This window comes from Microtus oregoni, unplaced genomic scaffold (genome assembly GCF_018167655.1).
Source record: "Microtus oregoni isolate MIOR12 unplaced genomic scaffold, Mior012 000043F_ref0000047, whole genome shotgun sequence".
Taxonomy (NCBI): Eukaryota; Metazoa; Chordata; class Mammalia; order Rodentia; family Cricetidae; genus Microtus; species Microtus oregoni.
Window position 1 is genome coordinate 10,096,368 of NW_024543210.1, and position 26,307 is coordinate 10,122,674.

The 26,307-nt window shown below is 45.5% G+C and overlaps 1 protein-coding gene across 10 annotated transcripts in view; it reads right to left on the bottom strand.

Moving 5' to 3' along the window:
• The window catches only part of Unc79 (unc-79 homolog, NALCN channel complex subunit), a 241,101-nt gene that overhangs the window by 124,472 nt on the left and 90,322 nt on the right, over positions 1 to 26,307 (bottom strand). For all 10 annotated transcript variants that reach the window (XM_041633347.1, XM_041633346.1, XM_041633349.1 and 7 more), the window contains exons 8-14: positions 21,724 to 21,788; positions 17,764 to 17,852; positions 17,125 to 17,165; positions 14,749 to 14,777; positions 4,225 to 4,454; positions 2,155 to 2,326; positions 437 to 667 (exon numbers count right to left, since the gene is read on the bottom strand). In XM_041633347.1, coding sequence (XP_041489281.1) covers positions 437 to 667; positions 2,155 to 2,326; positions 4,225 to 4,454; positions 14,749 to 14,777; positions 17,125 to 17,165; positions 17,764 to 17,852; positions 21,724 to 21,788 — 857 coding nt within the window. The remainder of the gene's footprint in view (positions 1 to 436; positions 668 to 2,154; positions 2,327 to 4,224; positions 4,455 to 14,748; positions 14,778 to 17,124; positions 17,166 to 17,763; positions 17,853 to 21,723; positions 21,789 to 26,307) is intronic.

A 26,307-nucleotide genomic window follows, 5' to 3' on the forward strand; every position in this document is an offset into this window, starting at 1 on the left:
ATTGTTATTATTTATTTCTTAATAAAAACAAGCCATGCCAAGAATGAACATATAAGTTATTAGAGATACCTCATTATCCCATCATGCCATTCTTCCCAAAACAAGGCCAAAATGGCACATCACCAAGGCTGCGGGCAGGTATTACACTAACTGCCCTTGCTGTTTGTTTATGTGGATTTGGTTTGGATTTTTGAGACAAGGTATCATCACACTGTAGCCCTGACTAGCCTGGTACTCACTGTAGCCCAACCCACGGTGAGCATCATAGCAATCCTCCTGTCCCAGCCTCCTAAAGTCTGGGATTACAGGTGGATGCCACCACACCCAGGTAAGCTAACTGTCTTTGGCTGTTGACACAGACAGAGGGAGGGTCAAAGGTGGCATTTCTCCCCAAGTCCTCCCCCACAGCAGGTCCAGATGGATGACCTCCACTTACCCTGGCGAATTCCATGGGTTTGGGAAGAAGGCACATGACCATGACATCAAAGCGGACATCACATACTGTCTTCAACCACTTGGTAACAAACTGGGGCTTTAACTTTTCCACTAAGCTTCCGACTTCATCATCCATCATGTACGCCGTGGAATGGAACCACTGAAATACCATGGCCACCAGCCGGGCCAGGCTCTCTGTGGGCGTGTTCTCACTGGGTGTGCAGAGGCTCACCTGCGGTAGGCACAACGGATCACAGTCAGGCTCCACCCACCCAGCTTAACAAAATTATTACAAGTACATGTGAAGGTCAAGAAAAAATTTAAAGGAGGGGGTCAGGGTCCAGATGATTCAAAATCAGAATGTTTCAAATGATTATCACCTATGAGAACTTGGGTCCTTTTGAAGGCATGCACGGATTGCCACAGTAACATCCCTAAGCAGCCAATAAGCATCACTTTCCTAGTGTAACTCTATTATGGAACCTGAACTAGAACAGAATCCAAAGGATTTAGTCAGTTAAGTGATATTTCACTAATATCTTCAATTAAAAATACCCATAAATATTTCAGTTCTCAAAAGATCAGATTCAGGTAAAACTTTTGCATCAGTAGTAATTCTGATACCCTAGCGCCCCTCTCAATTGGCCATATTATAAATCATTTTTAAACATCTATCCATTAGAAATAATACTTGGTGGGATCCAAGAATACAAAATTAATTAGTTAATTAAAGCCTTGTTCCTCCCTTCTAGGAGTTTTCAACAAAAGGAGCTGCAGTGTCCCTACATAATAAGTTCTTGAAAGCAAGACATGTAGAATCAACAGTTCCCAATTTGATAGTTTTTTTTTTTTTACAAAACTATACAAGCATAGAAGAGTGATCACTATGGAGACACAATCCTTGACTCTAGCAGACAAGGAAAAAAAGCACGCATCTCTGCAGAACGGGCTCGTTCAGCCGGGTCTCTGCCATGTTTGGTCTCCACTGAATGAGCGGTACAGCTGACTCAAATGTAACCACTCACTCCACACAGCCTAACTAGAATTCCTCTGGTATTCACAGACCCCCTTTAAATATGCAAAGACTCCCTTCCCTAGTGCAAGTAAATGATGAGGTATAAATCGTCTGGGCCTCATACTGAATCCATACTTGACAGCCGAAACTAGCAACTCTCCCACTGTGTCTCCTGAGGGAGGCATGCTTCAGTCGGGCAAGGCCTTGGCGCTGTGGGTCTCGCTGCCTTCTTGCTTGTTAAAGATAAATTCGGTGAGCACTGACGATTGAAAAACTAAAATATTGATCCACCCTGAAAACCTCAAAGACGATTTGAGTCCTGGAGTATCACATATTCGGCCAAAATGTCATTGATTACATAAAAACTAACAGGCATACCCATCGCATTATTATGCAGCCTCTTTCCTCTTAATGATAAAATTATACGTGTACCCAAAATTGGTTGTAAAATAAACTTCTTTATAATTAAAAAGAAAGGTTCTGATGATTCTGGAGATGAGTCTGGACATGGTGACTTCCTAGGAGCATTGTTGGATAAATCTAACAGAACTGAGAGCTACTACCCCCCAGAGTACACCACTCCACTCAAAAGGTTAATGTCTCGCTGTTCGCTGTCTCCTTTCAAAAGAACAGGAGACATCCCTCATCAGATATAACGAAGGAGTGGAGAGGAGGAAAGCAAAGAGTGACTGGCGGCGTCTTACTAAGAACCATATTCCGAATTGACTGAGCAGCCTCTGGTCGTGCTTATCATCATCCTTGTTATCGAAGTCAGCGTTGTCCAGGGAGTGGTGGGAGGAGGAGAGACCCAGCTGCCGCCGCCGGTTCAACTCATGCTCCCTCTGCTCGGCGTGGAACTCTGCTTCTTTCAACAAACTGCCCAAGAAGGGTGGGTTCAAGTAAGACATGGAAAAGCACATCCCAGACCACGGCCCATCCAGAGCAATGGCCGCATGAGCCCTCCCCCAACATGATCACCCTCCTCTAAGTCTGTGCCGTTTACCCAGAAACACTAGTTTCACTGTCTCGCTATTTTATATTCCCCATCTCAGAGATAAGCCAAGAGACTCCTTCCAGTGGATCGCATGTAGGCTGATGTAATTAATACCTCTTCCCTCTGGCTCCCCAGCCACCGACACGGCCAGGCTGGTCATTTGCACCCAGATGAAGAAAAGTCAACAACTAGTGTCAAGGCTCTGGAAGGGAGGCAATGGTTCCTCACTGGGCTTACTAAGCAAGCAGCAGATAAAAGTAATAGTAACTAATGCTGGCAAGGGATCAGCAAAAACAAGTGACTTCATACACAATGTTGGTGAGGTAAACTGATACTCATGCTTTCAAAAGCAATTTGGTAACATATTATGACAACATCTAAACCCTGTGACCAGCTAACCCACATCTGAGACTATATAGGAAGAGCCCTGTGCACAGAATATCGAAGAGTTGTTTATAAGATATGAAAAAATGAAAGCCATCTAAATATATGATGGCAGAGAAAAATTATAACTGCGCATGTGCACGCATGTGTGTGTAATGGTGTGTGTGTGCATGTGTGTATGTTATGGTGTGTGGTATGTGCGTGTGTGTGTTATGGTGTGGTGTATACTTTGAGCTGAGCGTATGTACATCTGTGTGTACCCCTGCAGAGGCCAGAGAAGGACTCTGGGTGTCTTCCTCCCCTGCTCTCTGCTTTATTCTAGTTAGAGGAAGCCCTGCTGAATGTGGAGCTTGCCTTGGTTAGGCTGACAGGCCAGCACACCCTCGGGTCTCCTGTCTCTGCTCCCTGATGCTGCAGTTACAGGCATATGTGACCGTGCCCAGCCTTTTACATGGTTGCTGGGATTCAAACTCAGGTCCTCGTGCTTGCCGAGCAAACGTTCTCTTACCCACCGAGCCGTCTTCCCAGCCTACCCTGTGGATTTCAGCACAACATGGAAAGAGCCGATTGAATGTTGGCCCAAAATGAACCATAGGCTCACTGTAATTACGATCATATAATCAAGACACGCACTGAAAACAACTAGGTAATGTACGAAACTCTATGGCTGCATTTTGATCTCAGTTTTCTGTAATCTGATTTAGTAATCATCAAATTCTATCATGTGTTTGTCAGTTGGTAAAAACAAATCAAAAAGATATAGTCTCTTTTTTAAAAGAGCATTTTAATATTAGTTAATCTTTACTAATCTTGTGACTCTGGATAGTATCTGAAAAGAGCAGATCTAGACGATGTGGCGTGGCATGCTCTCTCCGTCATCTAATAGAAACCTTCAGCAGCAGCCTGGTAGCCGGAGCCATCTGAATCCCTCAGCCTCGTGGTCCCCACCAGCACCGCGTCACCTGGCTCTTCTGCACCCTATTACTAACAGGCAGGAAGCAGGGTGCATCTGAGCTCTTGGGCAAGGCCTCCTCCTGGCTAATACTGCAGGGGCTCAAACCCTCACTTTGGAAGGAGCCACCACTTCACCACCCTAACACCTCCTCTGCTCACACTACCCTGCACTCTCCAGAGCCTGACAATTATACGTTTCCACTTCTCTAGTTCCTGCTTGGATAACTGAAGGGCACTTGAGTCTCCTACGTACCTAGCACAAGGCCTTGCACGTAATTGTCATTCAATCCAAATATTTATTGAATTCATAAATTTTATTAAAACATCATCATGAGATGATGGCAAGGCAGCAGAGAGCATGAGAACCTGAAGTGAATTCACCCATCTCTGTGTGAGCAAGGAGAGCCTCAAAGGGAGTGTCTTCAGAGGAAGCCGAGGTTACCTGATAACAGCCTCCACAGCGCAGACCAGCTCCTCCGCCCCACACTCCCGCGTGTTGATGGGGGGTGGGGAGGTCTGGTAGAGGTGCGTCTCCGCGGCGGCCCCCACCTCGTTATTGTGGTGATTGGAGTGGCATCTTTTGCAGTACCTAACTGGCCTGTTTCCGTGACGACCGCAGCATCCTGCGGAAAAGCAGGTGACGACCGCCCTTCTGACATGAGAGCTGCAGTTCTGGAAGCAGAGAAAGTTGAGCCAATTAAAGTTGGCTTCTGAGAGACAAACTCGGCTAAAAACCTGGAGCAAATGGAACCTCAAGGGACCAATGGAAGTGACAGAGTTTCCAAAATGTGGGGTATTGTCTAGCCACTCAGAGGTGTTTTAGTCTAGTGGAAAGGGTTAAGATGTTCTAGAAAGTAATGGAACTGAGTTAGGAAGCTGGAGTGTTTGAACTTAATGTTTAAGACTTTCCAACAGAAATTAAAAATCAAAACCTAGAACCTTGATGCAGAGAAAGCACATAGCACCAGGAGTCGGGAAGGAAGAAAGTCAACTTCCGGCATAATCCTTTTAAAAACTAGTTTATGAGCTGGGCGGTGGTGGTGGCGCATGCCTTTAATCCCAGCACTCAAGAGGCAGATGTGGGTGAGTTGAGGCCAGCCTGGTCTACAAGAGCTAGTTCTAGGACAGGCTCCAAAGCTACAAAGAAACCCTGTCTTGAAAAAATAAAACAAAACAAAACATAAAGGTTATCTACCACTAGCAGAGTAAATTTCCCTGCAGTTCATCTGTCCTTGGTATTTAAGGACAGACGGAGGTTACGCTACACTGGGCTGACAACCCCACAGCAGGGCAGTCTCCACTCCTCCACGGATACACCAAACCATACCACAAGGACACACCAAAGTATGGCTAGACCTAGTGACAGAACTGGCTACCGACATCAACCACAGCACAGGGATCCACAGGAAGTGATGAAAATGAGAAAAGCCACACCACAGGAAGAAGATGCCATCGCATGGTTTGGGGGCTGTCAGCACCACCCTAACAAGAGGTAGGGGAGTGAGGCAGCATCTATGGAAAACAATCTGGGGAGCTTCGAGGAGCAGGAAGCACCCTGACATCAACACCACCGTCAGACAATGTCCATATGCTTGGCAGAGCACCTCAAGGGCAGACAATGCTGGGCCCTGTCAACTCAGAGTTTGTGAGGAGTTGGGAGTACTCCTGACAGAAATTGCAGGAGAGTCAGGAGGAAGGCTGCAAGCTCCATCAACACATCAACAGTACAGCAGCCTGTCGGTAGGAGCTATCATTTCACCTCTTCTAGTACAAGGCTACAGACTTCGGATGCCTGTGTTAGAAAATCTCATTTTTTTTTTTAAACTCAGGCCAACAAACCATTGAAGCAAGACAGGGATGGGTAAGTCTTTACACCGCCACAGCCGCAGCTTTTCCAGACAGCGGCTGTGTGTTTATTGTCGTTGAGTTTGAAATATTTATAATATGTTCTTACCAATTTTTTAAATAAGCAGTTGAGATGTCTTGTGATTCTTCTATTAAAATTCCTTGGGGTTTTTCCTCTTTCTCGGCAACAGAAAAGTCAAGTACTGTAGACCACTATCCTGGGAGCACAACAGCCCTCGCCCTTCCAAGAGCAGCTGGGACTCTCTGAATGAGAGTCTCAAAGTCAGGCCTGTGGATCTCTGACCTCCCCTCACAGAAGTGGGGATGGGAGGGCCACTAAACCCTTATTTAAGATCCTAGCCACTTCCTCCTGCACTTCCAGCCAACTACAGGCAATTCTGCCTTAGCTGCCAGTGACATCATGGTCTCAGGAAACGCTCTTTATACAGAGTGTGGAGTAATAACTGAAACAGGGACTCCATCAATTAGGGAGTTGTCACCCACTTTCTTATGGTGCTGCGGCTTTGGGGTTACTCATGCTCCTTTAAGTGACCTCCCATCCATCTCTACAGGTAAACCTTTGGATTTTGATGGAATAGCACTTCAGTCTTTCGTGGGTGCCCTGTCTGGGGACAGGAGACATTTGGGTTTCCCAGGAATTGTTCACTCAATGACCTTTCTCTTTCGATCACTGAGTTTCACTCTGCAAGCCCATGAGTTCTTGTTAGTTTAGAGATCCCCTGCTTAGCCACCAACCAACACCATCCTATCAGCAGAACGCTATTTCTCAGCACGTATTCCTTCTCCCACTGGAGCTGCTGCTATGGTCTGAACGTTTATTCCAAACCCCACCCCCAAGTTCCTCAGGCTGAAATCTTAACCGCCACATGATAGTATTAGGAAGTTGAGTCTATGGGAAGTGGATAAGTCAGGAGGACAGAGCCCACAAAAATGGAATGACTGCCAGCATGAAAGAGACCTAGAGAAAGCCGGCTATGAAAACACAACACAGGAAGAGGCCATGTTTAAGGAGCAGACACCAAATTTACTAATGTCCTTATCTTGAACTGCCCAATAAATGCTTGTTGTTTGTAAACACCCAATCCATGACATTTCATGGCAGCCCAAATGGACTAAGACAATTGCAGTTAGCTTTATGTTCCTTTGGCGTTTTCACTGTTCCATAAATAATAAATAGGCTGTGGACCTGATTTCATCATTAGCCATAATGTAGTCCTGAAGTTTAGGTCAGCTATTTCTCCTCCCTCCTCCCAACAGCCCAGACACTCCCTGAATCCTAACGCCATTTTTATATTTTCTGACTTTTTACCGTAGATTTCTTGGTCTCCTATGTACAAGAAAGGAAACTTAACATATCATGATTATCTATGCTCCAGGTGAAATTTTTCTGTGGTTCATATAGAACATAACAAATGCATTTGCATACACGGAGGAAGGAAGATACGCTCACAACCAAACACTCAGCTGTTTAAACAACATGGACGGCAGTTACGCCAGGTAGGATCAATAGGTACAGAGCCATCTTGCAAAAGCAACAGCAAGACTTGTAACACCCACTAAACACCTGGTGTAATACCAAGGCCTCAGACAAGTGCTTAGCTGTATGGGCTACTGTCAAGGACTGATTGTCACCTTCTTTTTCCTATTTCTCTCCTGTAGTCAAACTCAGACACACAGTGACACTTAGCCCGAGACCAGACTCTGCTCTCTGGGGGCCTTCTAGTTTAATCTATTAATAGGTTCAGTCTTTTCCCCATCCTCGTCTGATGGAACTTTGTCACCTCAGGAACCTCAACACACAGCACTCAGGAGCGTGTCCAGACACCTAGTATCCTGGCCATCCCAGTTAGCCCAGCTGGGCAAGATATCAAGGAAAGCACGGAACACCCCACCTCTACCTTTCAACTAACTGTGCTTCTGTGTATAGAAGCAGACAAAAGCAGAAGGACTACCTGGTCACTCCTAGGCCACATGACCAGGTGACTGTGTGCTGTGAACAAGTAAACATCGTACAAAGATGTTAGGTTTTGCTAGGCCATAGCCAAGATGAACATTAACTCTGGAGTGGAAGGCTAGCATCACTCACAGCGAGAAAGTGGCATTGGTGCTGGAGCCAGGCAGGAGGTGGGGTCTAGAAAAGCAGTCAAGAGCTAAACGGTACAAACTGGAGGAGGCTGAGAAGGCAACGGAGAAAACTGGTCTTTGTAGGCTCGAAAAGAAGAGGTGACCTGGAGGTGTTGATCATAGTAGAGTGTTTGCAGAGACATGAGCAGGGCCTGGGTTCCATCCCCCAGCATGGTAAGGAGGGAGGGAGGGAGGAAGGGCAGGCTTTTTTGTGACAATGAAGCACCAGGGATAACTGCTGTCTGCAATAACTCAAGAGGGAAAGGGCACCTAATGAGATTGAGGATGTGACTGAAGACGAATCCACGCACAATAGTGAAAGCGCCAGTTCATCTGTGTTAACCGCACCTGGTGGGGTATGAGAGGGACATAAAAGGGACAGATTCACTCGGAAAGGAGGTGCTGGAGGAAACACATGGAAACCAAGAAGCTGGCATCGGGAGCAGGTGGAAGGAGCAGATGAGAGTATTAAATACTCCTTAGAAAACTTGAAAACCATCACAAAACGGGCTTTTCCTAATGTCCCCTGTTGCATAACAAACCACTCAGAACGGCAGCCATGTGGGTATGTACCTGGATACTCCAAGCCAAAGGTTCTCACAGGACACCAACAAGATGGCTGTGCTCTGTGATATCAGGGCCTAAAATGCAATGACTCAAACTTCTGGGAACCAGAAGAGCTGCCGCTGGGAGGCCTTCTTCCCCCACGAATATGGCGCTGGCTGGGGAAACTGAATGACGGGGACAGGCTCAACGGGGCCTCCCACGAGAGCATCTGCCTGTCCTCTCCATGATCATCAGTGTATGTGCTCCTTTTATGTAGCGATGACAAAATACACATGGCTCCTGATATAAAGAAAATGTTTTTGTAGCTCCATATTATGGAGGCTCAAGGGTCCGGCAGAGGCAATAACTGGGCTCTGATGAGGACCTCTTAACAGATGGTCTCCAAGGCAGAAGTGCTTGAGGGGGTGAGGAGACCACATGGCAAGCCAGACACCAAGAGGGGTCAGATTTGGTCTTCTGGAACAACCCATTCTGTGGGAACTCACTAGGGTTCTCTGAGACCTATGAAGAGCTTTGCAATCTGTTCCAAAGGCTTGGTGCTGAGTGATCTCCCCCTAGGCGCCATCTCTTAACATTGTCACCCTTGGGACCATTTGAGCCCTTAGGGAGGAAACTACATCCAAACCGATTCACTTGGGTTCTCATAGCACATAGTTCTTGAGGGATGCCCTGGAAGTATTAGGTCAAGAGTACAAGGAGGAAGTGGTGTGACCTTTTGTGACCCAGTCTAAGTCACACAGAGTCACTTCTGCTACCTGAAGACAGTCACACATTCCAAACCTGGAGGAGGAAACACGGGCTCTACTCCTCATTGAGAGGACAATCAAAGAACGGCATTCTGACCATGGCATTTCCATTCCTCCTTGTGCTAAACATACTCTCCTGCAAGGAACCTCCAAACACTCACTGTGACCATTGTCCCAGACACCACTGGTCACCTCTGTCACACACGGTTTGAGTCCTCACCCAGAGAATCCAGGTCCATCATTAATGCCACTACCTGCCACTGATGTGGAGTTCCTGCAAGTTTGGAAGAGAACTGAGCACCTGGCAGAGTGGTGCTGCCATGATAGAGAGCCACACTGAGTGCAGGTGCGATGGACAGTCCACACCAAGTGCCTGGCATGACAGAGTGTCCACACTGAGTGCAGGTGTGATGGACAGTCCACACCAAGTGCCTGGCATGACAGAGTGTCCACACTGAGTGCAGGTGTGATGGACAGTCCACACCAAGTGCCTGGCATGACAGTGTCCACACTGAGTGCAGGTGCGATGGACAGTCCACACCAAGTGCCTGGCATGACAGAGTGTCCACACTGAGTGCAGGTGTGATGGACAGTCCACACCAAGTGCCTGGCATGACAGAGTGTCCACACTGAGGAGCTGGTGTGAGAGACAGTCTACACTAAGTGTCTGACATGGTAGAGTCTCCACACTGAGTGCAGGTGTGAGAGACAGTCTACACTAAGTGTCTGACATGATAGAGTCTCCACACTGAGTGCAGGTGTGAGAGACAGTCTACACTAAGTGCCTGGCATGGTAGACAGTCCACACCAAGTGCCTGGCATGACAGAGTGTCCACACTGAGTGCAGGTGTGAGAGACAGTCTACACTAAGTGCCTGGCATGGTAGACAGTCCACACCAAGTGCCTGGCATGACAGAGTGTCCACACTGAGTGCAGGTGTGAGAGACAGTCTACACTAAGTGTCTGACATGGTAGACAGTCCACACCAAGTGCCTGGCATGACAGACAGTCCATACCGAACGGCTGGCATGATGGAGTGTCCACACTGAGGAGCTGGTGTGGTAGACAGTCCATACGGAGTAGCTGCCATGATAGGCAGTCTACACCGAATGCCTGGCTTTGTAACCACAAAACTGGAAAGTTTGGAAGACAAGGTTAATGGAAGTCAGATGGGACTCAGGGAGGATTTAGAGAAAATGGAGAGATAGTCTCATGCTAGGAGAAAGGGACACAGCAGAAAAATGTTTGGATATGATGCTGCTCTGATTGTGGGAAGCAAGAAAGGTAGACAAGAGAACTTGGGGTCTACTAAAGACTTTTTCATGTGGAGTTAGAGATAACACCCAAGTGTTTCTTATTAGAGGCGGGCTGGGGAGATGGCTCAATAGGTCAAGTGCTTGCTATCCAAGAATCTGATGCCCAGAAGCTATGTAAAAGCTGGGTGCAATGGTTAATATCCATAAGACTGAGATCTGGGGAAGGCAGGGAGACAAGTGAATGTTGCAGTCTTGCTGGCCAAGCTGATCCAGCTGAAACCACAGACTGCAGATTCACTGAGAGTCTGTCTCAAAACACAAGGCAGAGAGCCATGGAGAAAGACATCTCATGTCAACCTGTGGCCTCCACATGCTCATACCCAGGTAAGCACTATCGCAAAAGCAAGTGAGCATGCACGCACACACACACACACACACACACACACACGTACATACACATATGTGCACACACCACAGTAACTGTGAGAGGGAACGTGAACAGAAGAATGAATTATTGTAGCTACAACTAGAGTTTAAAGAGAAAATATTGAATCCAGGGCACTCTTTCCAGTCAGTGGTATAAGATTCTCAAGGTAAGAAAAGATTTCTGCGTAAACACTACATCCAGGGTCCCATGAGGAAAATGTGTCCTCAGGGGGATAAAGATGATAGGGTCAAATATAAAGTCATTTGTTAAGACACAGAATGAGCAAGGCAGTGGTGGCACATGCCTTCAATCCCAGCATAATACTGGGAAGCAGAAGCAGATGGATCCCTAAGGCTAGCCTGGTGTACAGAGTGAGTTCTAGGACAGTCAGGACTACACAGCAAAATCACGTCTTAAGAAAAAGAGAGGGGGGGAAGGGAGGGAAGGGAGGAGAGGGGAGGGGAGGGGAGGGGAGGGGAGGGGAGGAGAGGAGAGGAGAGGAGAGGAGAGGAGAGGAGAGGAGAGGAGAGGAGTCAGAATGTGGTGTGTTACATCATAGTCTCTTTTAGGCAGACAAAGACCTGGAGATTTTAAGGGCGTACTTCACCATCCTCGCTACTAAATAATATAGTGCTGAGACTGTGAGGCATCATTCCCAGAAACCTCGAGGACAGTTCAAGGTTCAGCCAGGCTTATCTCACAGAGAAGAACCTTTAACTTGTGTTTAACTAAAGAGGTTTATAAGGGGCACATAGAAGCACACAACGTTTCTTGAGGATTCTGTCAGGGTGGACTGAGAAGGCTAGGGACAGCCTGAGATGAATGAGCTTTCAGGCTTGCAGAATTTGGAGGGCGAAGAAAGACCGGCTAAGTCTGCTTATCCTGGCCAATTTTATGTCAGCTGGACACAAGTTAGGGTCATCTGGAAGGAGGGAGCCTCAGTTGAGAGAATGGCAATAAGATCAGGCTGTAAGACATTTTCTTAATTAGTGATTGATGTGGGAGAGCCCAGTCCATTCTGGGTGGTACCATTCCTGGGTTGGTAGTCCTAAATTCTATAAAAAAGCAGGCTGAGCAAGCCAGGGGAAGCAAGTCAGTAAGCAGCACCCCATGGGTGCTCCTGCCTCCAGGTTCCTGCCCTGTGTGAGTTCCTCACCTGACTTGCTTCGATGATGAACAGCGACCTGGAAATGTAACCCACTGTTTTCCTCTCCAACTTGCATTTGCTCTGAGTGTTTCACCATAGCATAGTAACCCTAATTAAGACAAGTTGGTTGCAGAATTGTGGGAGGGTAGAGGCCTGGCTTGTGAAATTTTAGAGGGAAGATTTAATGCCTCGATTGGGGTCATTTGTTACTGCGAATTAAGGTTCTATGGTTCTAGCTAGCTGGGGTGAGAATCAGCTGTGATTAACAGTGTACAGAACCTGCTAAGGTGAGAGATTTGTTTTACTGGGATACTCGATGCTGGTCGGCTGGAGCAGAGAAATCGGCTGTGATTAAGAGACCAGCATTGTTGAGGTGGAATCTTCTGAGAAGTGCTTCCTGAGAGTCAGCACACAGAAGCTGTGCTCCAGAGGGGGCCAAGGTTGTACCGAGGACTGACAGTCAAATTTGGAAGTGGAAGAGTCACCTAGATGGTACTGGTTTTGAAGGCATAAATGGAAACCAGCTGAGGCTTGCTTGCCACTGTGAGAGGCCAGGAGAGGCCACTGGCAAAGATACAGCCTCAGTGGCAGTTGAAGGCCCAGGATTGAAGGGGTCATACAGAGAAGTTGAGGTTTGGCACCATGAAGGCAGCCTAGGAAAGGTTATTGGTGACAGTGCAGCCCAGTTGCATTCTGAAGATGCCAGCATCGTGGGAGCCATGGAATGGGGCACCACGCTGAGAAGACAAGCTGTGTGTGCTGCAGAGGGCAGAGGTGGGGAAGTGACCCAAGCCCTTTGGAGGAGTCCAGAAGACCATGAGTGAGTCCCGGATATTGGTCATTGCATGCACTTACACGGATGGGATTTTGGTTTGGTTTTAATCTGGTTGTAACTGTGCCCTGGATCTTCCCTCTTGAATAAGAAAGTCTCTAGCTTATTTTTTTTTTTATTTTACTGGAGCCTATAGCTCAGAGACTGAATTTTTAAGGAGATTTGGGTTTTTAAAGAGACTGGATTTTAAAGTATTTTGATTATAAATTTGTAAAATGTTTTATGCTCTGATGTTGATGTTAATTTGTGCTATTGGGGATGAACAAGAAAGAAAGGTGGTGTCTTAACAGTGATGTGTTTGTGTGTCAAGTTGGCGATGGGTCAGTTGTCCTGCCTATTTTTATGTCAACTTGGTACAACTGAAGTCATCTGGAAGGAGGGAGCCTCAACTGAGAAAATGCCTGCACAAGATCAGACTGTAAGCAAGCCTGTGGGGCATTTTCCCTATTAGTGATTGATGGGGAGGGCCCAGTCCATTGTGGGTGGTCCCATGCCTGGGCTGCTAGCCCTGGGTTCTATAAGAAAGCAAGCTGAGCAAGCCAGGGGAAGCAAGTCAGTAAGCAGCACCCCCATGGGCTCCGCAGTAGCTCCTGCCTCCAGGTTCCTGCCCTGGCCTGCTTCAATGATAAAACCTAGAAGTGCAAGCCACCCTTTCCTCCCCAATTTGCTTTTGCTCAGGATGTTTCAGCATCGCAATAATAACCCTAACTGAGGCACTGTGTCAGTCTGCTGCCCAGATCACTGTGCTCTGTGCTGACCTTCGAGTTGCTTTACCCAGGGACATGCAGCAGAACTGACGCTGTGTGACTTCTGAGCGTCAGCCTCAAGGGCCCTTGCAACCTCCTTTTTGGCTCTCTCAAAAAACTGTTGCCTGTGCACAAGCCCAGCCTGGCCTCCTGGAGAGTGAGACTTCTCATGGAAAGAGGGAGTCCTGAGACCTCTGCCATCTCAACCATTCAGCCAAGCCAGCTAAGGTCCCATACATAATATATGACCATCAGACCATCTGTTGTCACATCTGTTATCATCCAGACATCATTCTCTGTATTCCACACCCGTAACTTCCTCCTGCACACCACCCCCCCATCTCCACCCCCCATGCCCCATCCACCCACTCCCCAGCCACATACCAACAACAACCTAATGCAAGTGTGTAAAGGAGCCTAGAGGAGTTCATTAGCCAAATTGTCAATCCACCAAATTGCAATCAATTGATTGCAATAACTGACTGTTGCTGGTAACCAGCCATTACATTTCAGGACAGTTTGTTAGCAATAGCAATAAATAACCAAGACAGTCTTCAAAAGTACACACTCAAGATAAACCTCCCAAAAAGTTTAAATGAATTGTACAAAATTCAAACAAGCAGGAGAGAATTGAGTGGGCCAGAATCCAGGTTCCTCGAGCAACAAGTTAAAGCTTTTGTCACAGTGCCCTGCCGCTTCCTGTTAGCTTTTCAACTACTAAAAAATAAGAGAAAATGGAATGGAATGACCTAAAGAAACTAGGTAAAATGGCAAAAGGAAGCTTTAGCAGAGGAATATTTAGCTAAACATATCATTGAACATGCACCTTAATGAATACTTTCTACATGTGCTTGATCTAGGCATATTCTTGACATATATTAAAACTATATGCAACAAGTTTCAAAACAATGATTTTTAGCACTTAAGAAAGAACCTTCCCTAAAATTAAATCCCATGAATTGCATCACCATCTGCAGATGTTCGTGACTAGACTCTTCCCCAGAACCGCACATCTGCTTCCATTTCAGAGTACCGAACAAAGACACTGAGCACATGACGGTGAACAGAAGCAGTCGTGGACATGGAGGCCATGTGGACACCACAATCTCACACAATACAGCGCTCCCTCTCTCCCACAAATGCACTGACATGTACACAGTGGGAAAGTATGGCGCAGAGATGAGGCAGATGTCGACAGATGAGTTTACACACAGACACGGAATCATGCCCCATCACACAGAGGGTGTGCGCTTACCTTTTTTTGACATATAGCAGATATTTCAGCTGTAAGGGGAAGGTACACAAAATATCAACAAAGAAAGAGAGCCCATTTTAAATAAGGGCAACCATGAAAAGTAATTAAAAAATACAGTCTTAGTAATGCGAACCAATGGATTTCATCAGAAAGCTTTGGATTTGCCTCATAAATTGTCATCGACATTTATTGGCCTCTATTTTTCCCCCAAAGCAAAAAGTATCTTTCTCACTCTTCTAATATTTTAGGTTTTATTCCGTGCTGTAACTGTCTTCTACTTATAGGTCTAATTTAACCTTCTCAAATATGTTAAGGAAATCAGTCAGGCTAAAGCCATACAACGGTGATCTCATCAGACAGTCAAACTCAGAAGTCTTACTGGGGACCAGGGAAGCCACCAGTGTTGAAGCTGTGAGAGCAGCAAGGACTCTGGCCTTTCTGTCTCTGCTCTTTCTGTGACACTCATGCGGAGGGATGGGCTGTGCTTAGCACACATCCATGAGATGGTCTGAAATGTCAAGACGATGAGATACACTTATCTTGGTCTACTCTGACTTGAGCTATTGCTATTAACTAGTGCAAAGCAGCCTTGTGGTTACTTAGAAAAAAATCCTTCATCAAACATGAGTAGATCCATTAGATCAAGGCGGTCAAACTGCTGTCGACTAATGAGGCTGACTTTTGTGAGAGCATAAGAATCCTTTTCAGTTGGCATACCAAGTGTTTCCATGGAAACTGATATCTTGAGAGTAGTTGAAAATAATTTTTCCGAGAATCTATCACTATTTCCCTTAAAATAGTAAGGCCCCAAGAAATGGACTGGCACTTTATTTATAGAATTGTCTGTGTTACAGTAACTCAGAAGATTAAAGGAAGGTATTTCCCAAACCCTGCCTGTTAATTAGAAATTAATGGATACAAAATCAGTAAAATGTATAACTTGGTTCTTAAAAATCATCTTATATAACTACTTGATAACCTGCTGTTTGCATGCAGTAATCTGACGAGAATGTCACAACTCTGGGAGAACAACCAAAAGCTCTTTCAGTTCTTCCACAGATGAGCATCATCTAAAAATGAGAGCTAGAATTCAGAAACATGCCTGATATTTAGCAGGGGCTAGTATTCTAGAAACTGAACATTGCCATACGCTCCTATAGAGCCAGCTACTCAGGAGACAAGAGGCTGATTGAGTCTGGGAGTTTAAGTCCAACCTAGGCAATACAGCAAGAGACTGCCAGTTATGAAAACAAAAAACAAAAACAAAACAAAAGCAAGCCGTCCAGGGTGGGGCACGTTCAGTACTCGGGAGATAGAGACAGGGAAATCCAGGGTTCGGTGCCAGCCTGAGTGACCCTCTAAGAAGAAACCAACAAAATACAGTGGCACGGACTTCTGAATGTGACTGTCCAACATCAGGCACCAGAGGTTCACTAGGAAAGTGGCCTGATGCATGACTCTGTCCATACTACAAGCACAAAGCTTCCTACAGATGAAGGAAATTTTCAAAATGTCCCTGAAAGGAAATGGAGGCTGACGGCATCGCTCTGTGTTACAGGTGGCACTCATCAAATTAACTTCTCTCTTAAAGTTGACAAAACCTAATATTAAAAAGTAGGATTTCAAAGAAGTAGTGTACTCTAAATTAAAGCAGGAGCTCACGGCCCGTGTTAGCATGGGGCTTCCCACGGCCTCTCCTGCTTGTCCCTTCACTCTCTGTGTCTGTAGTCACAGCCTGTGCCGTGTGCCCTATGGGGGTCATTGTGCCTCCGCCTTTCCTACCCTCAGCCTTCCTGAGCAATTTTTCTTTTTGCAACATCCCTGAAAAGGAGGCTGGAACACGCAACTTCTCCGTGTGTGGCGACCTAGCAACTCCTAGCAGACTCTAACAGGCTCCAAGGAGTATCGCACACCTTACCTTTTTATTATAATACACTAGATACACTTTATCCCTTTCTTACTAATTGGGAGGCCAGCTCTCAGAGCAATTAAAGGACACTGCCCCCAAAATACAGAGCCAGCAGGAAAAAAAAGCACCGTGGTTCCCTTTCTGACTTAGCACAACACATCATTGGTAGCATGTGTTCTACACACAGAATATTCCTCAGGACACAACTCAGCAGGGCTTAGGTCATACATGATGTTGATTATAATATCTAACCTTAATTTTTGGTAGAACTGATAGTGCCTTCCCTTGTTATGAAGTGTTTAGGCAATATTATAAGCAAGACATTGACATAACGCTGCAGGTCAGTGCACATCCCTGAAATATGAGGCTTTGGCTGCTGTCTTTATAAAATAGCACAGAAGGAGATAAATCAGCCATGTCATTAGTCATCCTTACTCATTATTCACCCTCTCTGAAGAACACCTTACCTTGTGGCAGGAGAACATCAATCAGCCACTCGCTGTGGTCCCTAGGAAGAAAAATGGAATTGGTTTCTGAGCTCCGCTGGACTGTTCCCCTGCGCATGCTCGTCCGTGAGTTATAGACTACTGATTGAAGCTATTCATAGGGAGTGTAATTAAGAGCACTGTTGTATGAACTTTTGAGCATCTAATGCATCCCAGTCAATCTATAAATTACGAGCATTCCTCGTACTCCGTTGTCCGTAAACTATGGTTTCTCGATGTTAGTTCCGCCAACCCAGCCCAGACACGGGCCATAGACATGGAGCTGAGCGAGACCACGAAGGACAGCTCACAAGGACAAAGAGCCCACTGGAGTGATGACACACTGGCTTTGGAAACTCCAGCCTTCTCTAGCATCAGGCTTTCTCTACAGCCTCTTCTTAGAGAGGCTGCTTCAGAATCAGAGCTGCTCCATTGCTTGGAATTTCCTTCTTGTGTCCTCTAAAGACAGATGTGGCAACTTGTGTCTTTGATTGAAATCGCCCAAATTGTGTTAAACATCAGACAAACAAATCTCTAAAAGTCACAATAAGGCTGGCAGGAAAGTCGAGTAACCAACCTTGGGGCAAACAACTTTCCTTGCTTCCTGGTTCTCATACCTACCCTGCAATCCTCTCGCTGCATTCTTCGCAGAGGTACAGTGGAGGTGGCTTATCACCCAAAGCCACTGATAAGGAAGGGTCTATACACATCTGAAACAAATGACAAGACAGAATGACCCTTCCTGCTCTGATGCACCACATCCCCAGTCTATGAGATGCATACCATATATGGATAGAGGCAGCGTTTTATAATCAAGGTAGAAGAAACTGGTTTAGTAAACCACCTGCTCTGCTGAGAAGCCCACACTGGGGATGTAAATGTGCCTGCCAGGGTTCCTCTGTCTGGCTATTTGCAATTCAAGTACCAAACACTGTCAAGAAATCTTCCCTCCTGCCACAAAGCTGAAAAATCCCCCTGTTCTCAGGCTACTCAATTGTGTTATATCGGTGACAAACACAGCAATCTCTCTTTAGGAAAAGGAAAATCCATCATTAAGAGTTCAGTTCAGAATCATTAGCTGCCATCCAAATGCTAGCAGCAGACGTCACAGGAAATCTAGTACCGAGGGGTGCTTTTCCTCATTCCTGAACCTCAGCTCTCACTCACGCTTACAGTGCCCCATTTGTGCTTTTCTCCCCACCCCCAACCTGCAGCTCATTTACCCCATGCCTTGTTGTCTATGTCCCAGCAGAGACACAAGTGTTCATGTCACATTGTCAGGGTGGCTGAATATTTTCAATCAAGTCAACAGTCAGGTAACTAACTGTGCTTAAACTTCCCATCAATTCAACTTTCTAGTATTTCAAAAGTCATCCTGCATTCTGTGCCTGCCTTCAAGAATAATACGCCTCTGATTTAGCTGAGTACAAGGTAATATGCCTGGTACACACACTCTTCTTCCTTTAGCTTTTTTTCATTTACTTGAAGGAGGAAAATAACCCACATTTACAACCCCACCTATAATTCAGAGCCAAAATCTTGAGAGGTTTTAGTGATGGGATCAATACCAAAATTGCTAAATTTAAATAATTAAGTCAACAAAGTTCATAAGTTGCATATTAGCTGATGCCAACAATCTACTGTGAAATATTTCCTATGTAAATTTCTTGATTCTTTAGACACAATTAGTAACTACTGTTTGGTCTGTGAGAGTGGCAATTTTTTCACAAATAATCAAAGAGTAAGTATTTTAGGTTTTGTGAGCCATATACTCTCTGTCACAACTACTCAACTCTTCAGGTATTGCATAAAAGCAACCACTCTGTAAGCAGACGAGCAAAGCTGCATTCCAATAAAACTTTATTGATGGTAACAAGCAGCAGACACATTAGCAGCAGACACATTAGCACCACAGGTTTTCTGACCCTGTCTTATATAATTCTCTGGGCTTCAGCCAATTTCATAAAGCGAACTTTAAATGGAACCAGGAATAACCAAAAGTGGAATGTGACATAAGACTCTAAGTTCTGACTTGTTTTCGCCCCATCCCTATGGCAACGGTTGGCTCTTCAAACAGTGCTGTTCCCTGGGACAAATCATTAAAGCCTTAGACTGCAGTGTCTGTGGCAGAGAGGGCTTTGCTGAGGACTCACTTGCACCCTGTGTAGAGCTCCTGAGCACTGGTATTTCACGCTCTTTTCCAGTAAGTCCTCGAAACGTCTGCCAGACAAAGGTAAGTTTTCCATTCCACTCAAAAGGAAAACTTCCTGGGATGTGAGATTGACAGCCATTAGAGACTGGCTACCTGACTTTTGACCTGCTGGTTATGTAATTAATATGTCTGCTCAGTTCTGTTCTACTAATATGTTTCTGTCTGGCCGTTGAATTAAAACAAACCAACCAACCAACAAGAACAACAACAAAGTGATTGTTGCTGGCAGGCACCATACCTTTAATCCCAGCACTCAAGAAGCAGAGGCAGGGGGATTATTTTTGAGCTTGAGGCCAATCTAGTCTACATAGGGATGAGGCTAGCCTGAGCTACCTAGTGAGTTCTAAGCCAGACAGGGCCACATAATGAGATCCTGTCCTAAAAAAATAAAAGATTGTTTATAATCTATGCCCAATGTACAGACTCAGGAAAACAGATAAAGAAAAATTACAAATAACTCATGTCAGTGAATCATCCTCATCCACTCTGCGGTGACATTTTTATGGGTATCACTGGCTGGTTTTCACTTCCAGTGAGAACCTGTATCTAAATAGACTAAATCTATGTCAGACTACACGATCTCTCGGCTTCCCTTTCCAGGAAGCCTCAGGAGTCCCTGCACCTGTGTGTTCTGTGGTAGTGGTAGGCCCTTCAGAGCAGCCATGGTTGCAAAGAGTAAACCCCGCTGAGCCGCGCCTGCTAGAGCGCAAACCATGGCCCCACATGGGAAGCATTGCCCGGACTGTTGTTTTCTAGAAAGTGAAACACTAGAGACTTTTTAAAAAGAGGGAAGAGATTTGGCAGGAAGAAGGCACGCAATGGAAAATCTTCGGAGCAGATTAAGGTGGTGGCTGCGAACATTTGAATGTGCTAAATACCAACTGTTTCCTTTCACATGGTAAGTTTTAATTTTAAACAATTTCTATGTGAATTTCATCTCGATAAAGAAAAAATACCAAAGGCAGGCTGGCGGTGCCTGGCCTCCAGGACTGGGCTCCTAGCATAAGAGTAAGGTCAACCCAGATGAATGGGCTGGGCTGCCTGCCTAGCAAAGGAGAAAATCTAATTTCTCCTTTCTGTGATTAGATGGCCAGAAAGCATTACTAACCAGGATGCCAGAGGACTCTAGAGAAGGCAGTCTGCCATAAAAGCAAGGAAAAAAATACCTGTGACAGGCAAGAAGCTGGAAGAGAAGACACAAAAGCCGTGTAGGTCTCCCTGCTATGAAAGCCACCGACTGCACGAACCACACGTGATATACTATGTGTTCACTCCAGCACCCTCATACCAGAGAAAAAGACTTTGAGCCCCACATCTTCTTAGCTTCAGAACGGAGGTTACGTGAAAGACTATGCACTGCAAAGCCCCTGCTCCTGTTGGTGGCTCACGCTCAGCTGCTCTTTCTCTGGAGTCATTCGGTTTTCTGCCATTAAAGGCAAGCATCCAATATAAGGACACAAGGAAGTCCTGTGACAGGGGATGCACGGAGATGGCAGTGCTACCACCATCGCCCAGCACATTGTTAGTCCTTTGTAGTTACCGGATCTCATTTTACCTGGCGTTGTCCCTACACAGTGGCAGTGCTGGCTTCCTGTTATTTAGGCACCGACACAGTCTGCCTAGACAAGGGAAACAGACTCCAGTAACACCAAAAGCACCTGTAAATGCTCCTAACTTCGGCCAGCACCCACTCCTTACAGTGCGATGTTAACCCAGCATATCCTAACGTGTTCAAGCCACCCGCATGGCCTGCATCCAACAAATACAATACTATAAACAATTTTGTTTGCTAAGATGTGATTACTCCTTGGAACATCCAACTTCAAGTCAGTTTCAATAGGGTTGGACAATACGTATAGAAAAGAATGAAGCTGAGAGTTAGGGTACCTGGCTCTGTCTTTAGTTTTATGCTAATCGCCTATTGGCCCCATGCAACAATCTGCTCACCTCTAGTGTGAACTACTGTTTGCACGTTACCCAAATATCTCTCAGTCAATTAGCCCACATCCATGATTTGACTTCACGCCTTTGTCTATTTTTGTCTTACCGCTCTCAAATTTGAATAGTCTCATAGCAAACCCTCTGAAGTGGTAACTTATAAGGAAGGGGGTGTGGATCTGAATGTATTGGCTTACATAGAAACCAGGTAAGATAAACTGTGTGTTCGTCAGCATTCTTCTGATAATCAGCCCAATGCTATATTAACCCTTGACTGAATTCACAACCCCAACTCACAGACACCACCGTTCCTCTTGCCCAAATACAGAGCCTGAGATGGACCGCAGAGCTCTTTTTACAGAGACACAAGCAACTTGCTCTGTTCACCCGGCAGTTTACTAACTGAACAGCCCAAGCTTGGGAAGCAGTACCTTCACAGCCGGCTTGTTAATTGCATTGTGGCATTCGATGTGCTGGCAGTGGATGGGATTCCAAGCTGGAAAGCAAAAGAGAGCCGGTGAAGATCTCTCACTGAAATTGAGACCCCAGTAAAAAACACACTAGGTAGTTCACTAGTTTTCTTTCTCCTAAACAGAAACATCATCAGATGGTGTCCTAACAGACTCAATCACCTATGAAAACAAGTTAAAATCAGGCAAAGACATGGTGACTCTATTCACCTTCCCTGGGAAAGAAAGCCAGCGGCAGGTAGAGCTCACAGGTCCATAATATTCATGAGTTCTCAGGTTTCCCAAGGATATTTTCACTGGATTCCCCAACAGTTCTGCAGCTAGGTATGACAGTTTATTCAGCTCTTGTCACATAAAACTAAATTAAATTTTCTGGTTGTGTTGGTATACACTGGTAGGATTTGCTGAAGGAGGTGGAGGCAGGAGGATCATGAGTTCAAAGCCAACCTGGGCTACACTTTTTTTTTTTTAAAAAAAGCCAGGGAGTAGTGGCGCTTGCTTTTAATTCCAGCACTCAGGAGGCAGAGGCAGAAGGATCTCTGTGGGTTTAAGGCCACCCTAGTATACAGCGCAAGTTTCAGTACAGAGAAACCCTGTCTCAAAAAAGTTAAATTTAAAAAGGTTATGTCACCCGATATTGTCACAGTTCAGGTAAATGCAAGCTGAGGCTAGACCCTGCAGCGCTAGGCTCCCGATCCTGGCTCACCTCACGAAGCACGCACAACGCCCTAAGCTTTTAGCGCCAGCAGCTTTTCAAACAGGCAATGACGTGATGGGTCAGAAGGAATTCTCCACCATTCTAGTTCCCACCCCTTCTTCTTCGTCATGTGGAGACTGGAAAGATGAACCTCAGCTAGCCTGCCGATACCTCTACCAAGCCCTAACTCAGTCTCTATAAAGAATGAGGGCCAACAGGACGTGATCTGAGATGGACCAGGAAGCGCTCACAGCCAGCAACCGCCCTTTACGTGCTCTGATGAGGTAAAATGTTTGTGTGGTTCAAAGTAGGCCCGTTCTGAACGGCCACAGTCTAATCTTACGGGACTGCGGGTCAATTCATCCTAAGCACTGACCAGAAAACAGCACTCTAACCACAGGTTCGTATTGGCTCGCTCTGAGGGAAAGAAATGAGTAGATAAATGAAGACTCACTCGGGTGTGGGTATCACATAACCAGATTCCTTTCCAATGTGTCACAAAAGAATAGTAGTAAGTTTCCTTCTGCCATGGGAGAAAGTTCACAACTGCCTTGAGACAGTGACCTGCTGCAAATACGGGGGACGACCTGCTGCAAATACGGGGGACAGACACCCTCCTTCTCCATCCCAAACTCACGAAAGACATAACTAGTCCATTCCAGCCTTCTTCCTGCTGAGTTCATAACGGAGCTTCAATCCTTCCTCCCGTGCCTGTCACCACGGGTCAAAGCTGGGCTGGCATATACAGTGGCGTCTGTTGACCCTCCCCAAATCCATCTATTATGAGAAAACTGTAATTATTCAGCCACAGATAAGGCTGCACTTCCAGGTTCTAAAGGCAGTCACGTGCGGACTGGAGAGCCCCGTGGCCCACGTGAGCGCAAGCATGGTTACCTCCACGTGCGGCTCAGCTAAAACCCTTGTGCGCATGCGTCAGTTGCCCATCTGCGTCATCAGCGTATAACGTATAAGGTAGTCAGGCCAACCCCCTGGGCGCATGTGCTAGGCAGCTTTTAAAGCTGGACGCGCCATTTTCTCTAATTTCAAAAATGTAGTATTTAAAGCATATCCACTGCTATGGTACAGTACAAATACGCCAACATATGCAGTAGCCACGACACCTTATCAGGGCTCTAATGACTTCCGCTCTGTGGACGAGAGATATATGGGAGGACCAATTCCTTTCGGGTTTTTTTGGTTTTTTGTTTGTTTTGTTTTTTTAAATCCGTTTTACCCACATCTTTGAGTTAAGAACAGATTCTGGGATAGTCCACTTGAGTAATTTTTCAACTTTGATGAAATTTGTTAACCCACAGACCCTGAAAGCTCAAACAGTTGTTGTCAAGACATAGCAAAGGAAGACACAGAAATTCATTAAGACAGCCGGGCGGTGGTGGCGCAAGCCTTTAATCCCAGCACTTGGGAGGCAGAGGCAGGCGGATCTCTGTGAGTTCGAGACCAGCCTGGTCTACAAGAGCTAGTTCCAGGACAGGCTCCAAAACCACAGAGAAACCCTGTCTCGAAAAAACAAAAAACAAAAAAAAAAGATCATATTGATGGAAAACTTTTAAAGCAGCCATTAAAAGCAAACGATACATTACTTATAGGAGGATAAAGATAAGAAAGACCACTGATGTCTTCTTAAAAACAATGCAAACCGAGACATAAGAAGTCGAGCTAAAACTGGTCTGGAAGTTTCCTGCTTCCTTGGTAGCCTTCACAGTGCTGCTATGTAGACTGTGGGGTGAGGGGAAACAATCATCATAGACAGTTACCAGGTCCTCGCGTGCCTGCGATACTGACCAACCAGGCAAGATGTGAGTGGTGCGACCTCTGTTTGAGTGTAGGCAGCTGCCTCCTGATTGCATTTAAGCCCACTCCACGGAGGGAATTGGGAGGGGATTCAGTGCTACCATAAACAGTAAAAGCCTGCACCTGGGAGAGTGGAGAGAGGGTCGTCAGTGCTAGTGGAGAAACTATCGTTGTTGTTTTGCTAAAATAGCACACGATGTGCCCATCAAAGTGCCTTCTAAATAACTGTATTTAAGCCCACAGGTCAGTGCTGCTATCAGCTTTGATTGGAGCCGCTTTCATTTGCAATGGACAGGAGTCATGCAGAGACTGTAACTGGTGTGAGTAAGTGATGGCAAAAGGTGCCTACTGAATGCTCAGCTATAAATGGGGCGCGCGCACACATACACCGGGCTCAAGGAACATCATGGAAGCAGGAGCAGAGAATTTAAGAGCGGGAGGTAAATGGGGGAGGGGTGTGGAACACTGACTTCCAGGTACCACAGGGATTGAACTCACAACAGCTGTGTTTCCCTGCTGGAGGAAGAGCTGCACAAACCCTGTCAACAACCTCTCACAGAGAGGGAAGGGACCCACAGGGCTGAAGATTTATACACAGTTATTGGTTGGCAGTAGAGGGAAAAAGTTTCCAAGAGGTGGGGCCGCTGGTAAGATTCCCTTGCTCCTGCAAGCAGCCCCTCCCCCAGGAGCCTGCAAGCAGCCCCCCTCCCAGGGGCTATATCTAATAAGAAAATATTCCTCAGAAATATATACTAAACAACAGCTATTCAAGATTAAAAAAAAAAAAAAGGAACAAGGGCTGAGTGAAAATTCATTCCTATCTCAGAGTGTGAGTCAGCGCATCATTGTCTGAAGGCACACTATGGTGTTAAAGGTACAAAAACCTTAGAGAGAGAAAAATTTAAATAAGTAAAAACTGTTAATACAATATAGAAAAATTAAGCCAAAATGTTGAGAAGTTAGTAAAGAACAAGTGGTCTCATCATAAAGCAAGGGGCCAAAGATGAGCCCATCCAATCAGCAGACACTGTGAGTGACCTGGACAAGCGGCCCATGGCATGTAAATGTTCTAAAAGGCAGAGATTGTGAAATGAGATTCTTTGAAAAAGCATGACTCTATCATATGCATATAAGAAACACTCAAAATACACACAAAAATGTGGACAAACAGAAAACTATGCCATGTAAACACGCATGCGTCGAATCTGGAGTCTCTACATAAATGTCAGGCATGCTGACCCCAGGACAAGGAACATGAGCAGAAAAAGAACAGTTTTCCATAAAGATGGAAGGGTCAAGAGAGCAAGGACCAGAACAGCCACGAACACAGGTACATTTATTAAACAGAAAGAACCAAGCAAGGCATCGGTAATTACTGTTGTAAGTTCCAACCATCTTTCTCTATTCAGTAACTGATGAAATGAACGGACAGAAAGTCAGTAAAATTGAACAAATGAAACAAGATCTCACACAAAAATGAAATAATAACAGGATTCTCTGTACAACCGCCCTGAACACACATTATTTTAAACTACACAAGTAACATTTACTAAGACGCACAATTAGAATCAAAACTTTAGATGGCTTTACAGCACACAGGCTTCGTAAGCTCTCTGGTGACACTGGAATACGACTGGGGATCAATGACACAGAAGTGTCTGGAAAATCGCTAAGGATCCGCACATGTGAGTTAAAGTTCCCCTCTGACTCAGGATATGACTCATGGGATTAACAACCACAAGAAGTGTTAGCATTCAATACCGAGATATAGCAGGTTCCTGACATGCATGAAACAACACTCAGAGGGAAACCTGTAGCTCTCAATTCTTACGGTAAAAATACAAAAAGACATTTATGCTGTTTCTTTATGAAGATGGAAAAATATAAAATCAAAAGTAATATTAAAAGAGAAAGAAATACAGACACAAACAAGAGTTAGTAAAGCTAAAAACAGAGAAACAGTACAGAAAATGAATAAAAAACAAAAACCGGTTCTTTGGGAAAATCAAAAAATTGATAAGTTCTGAGCTAATTCT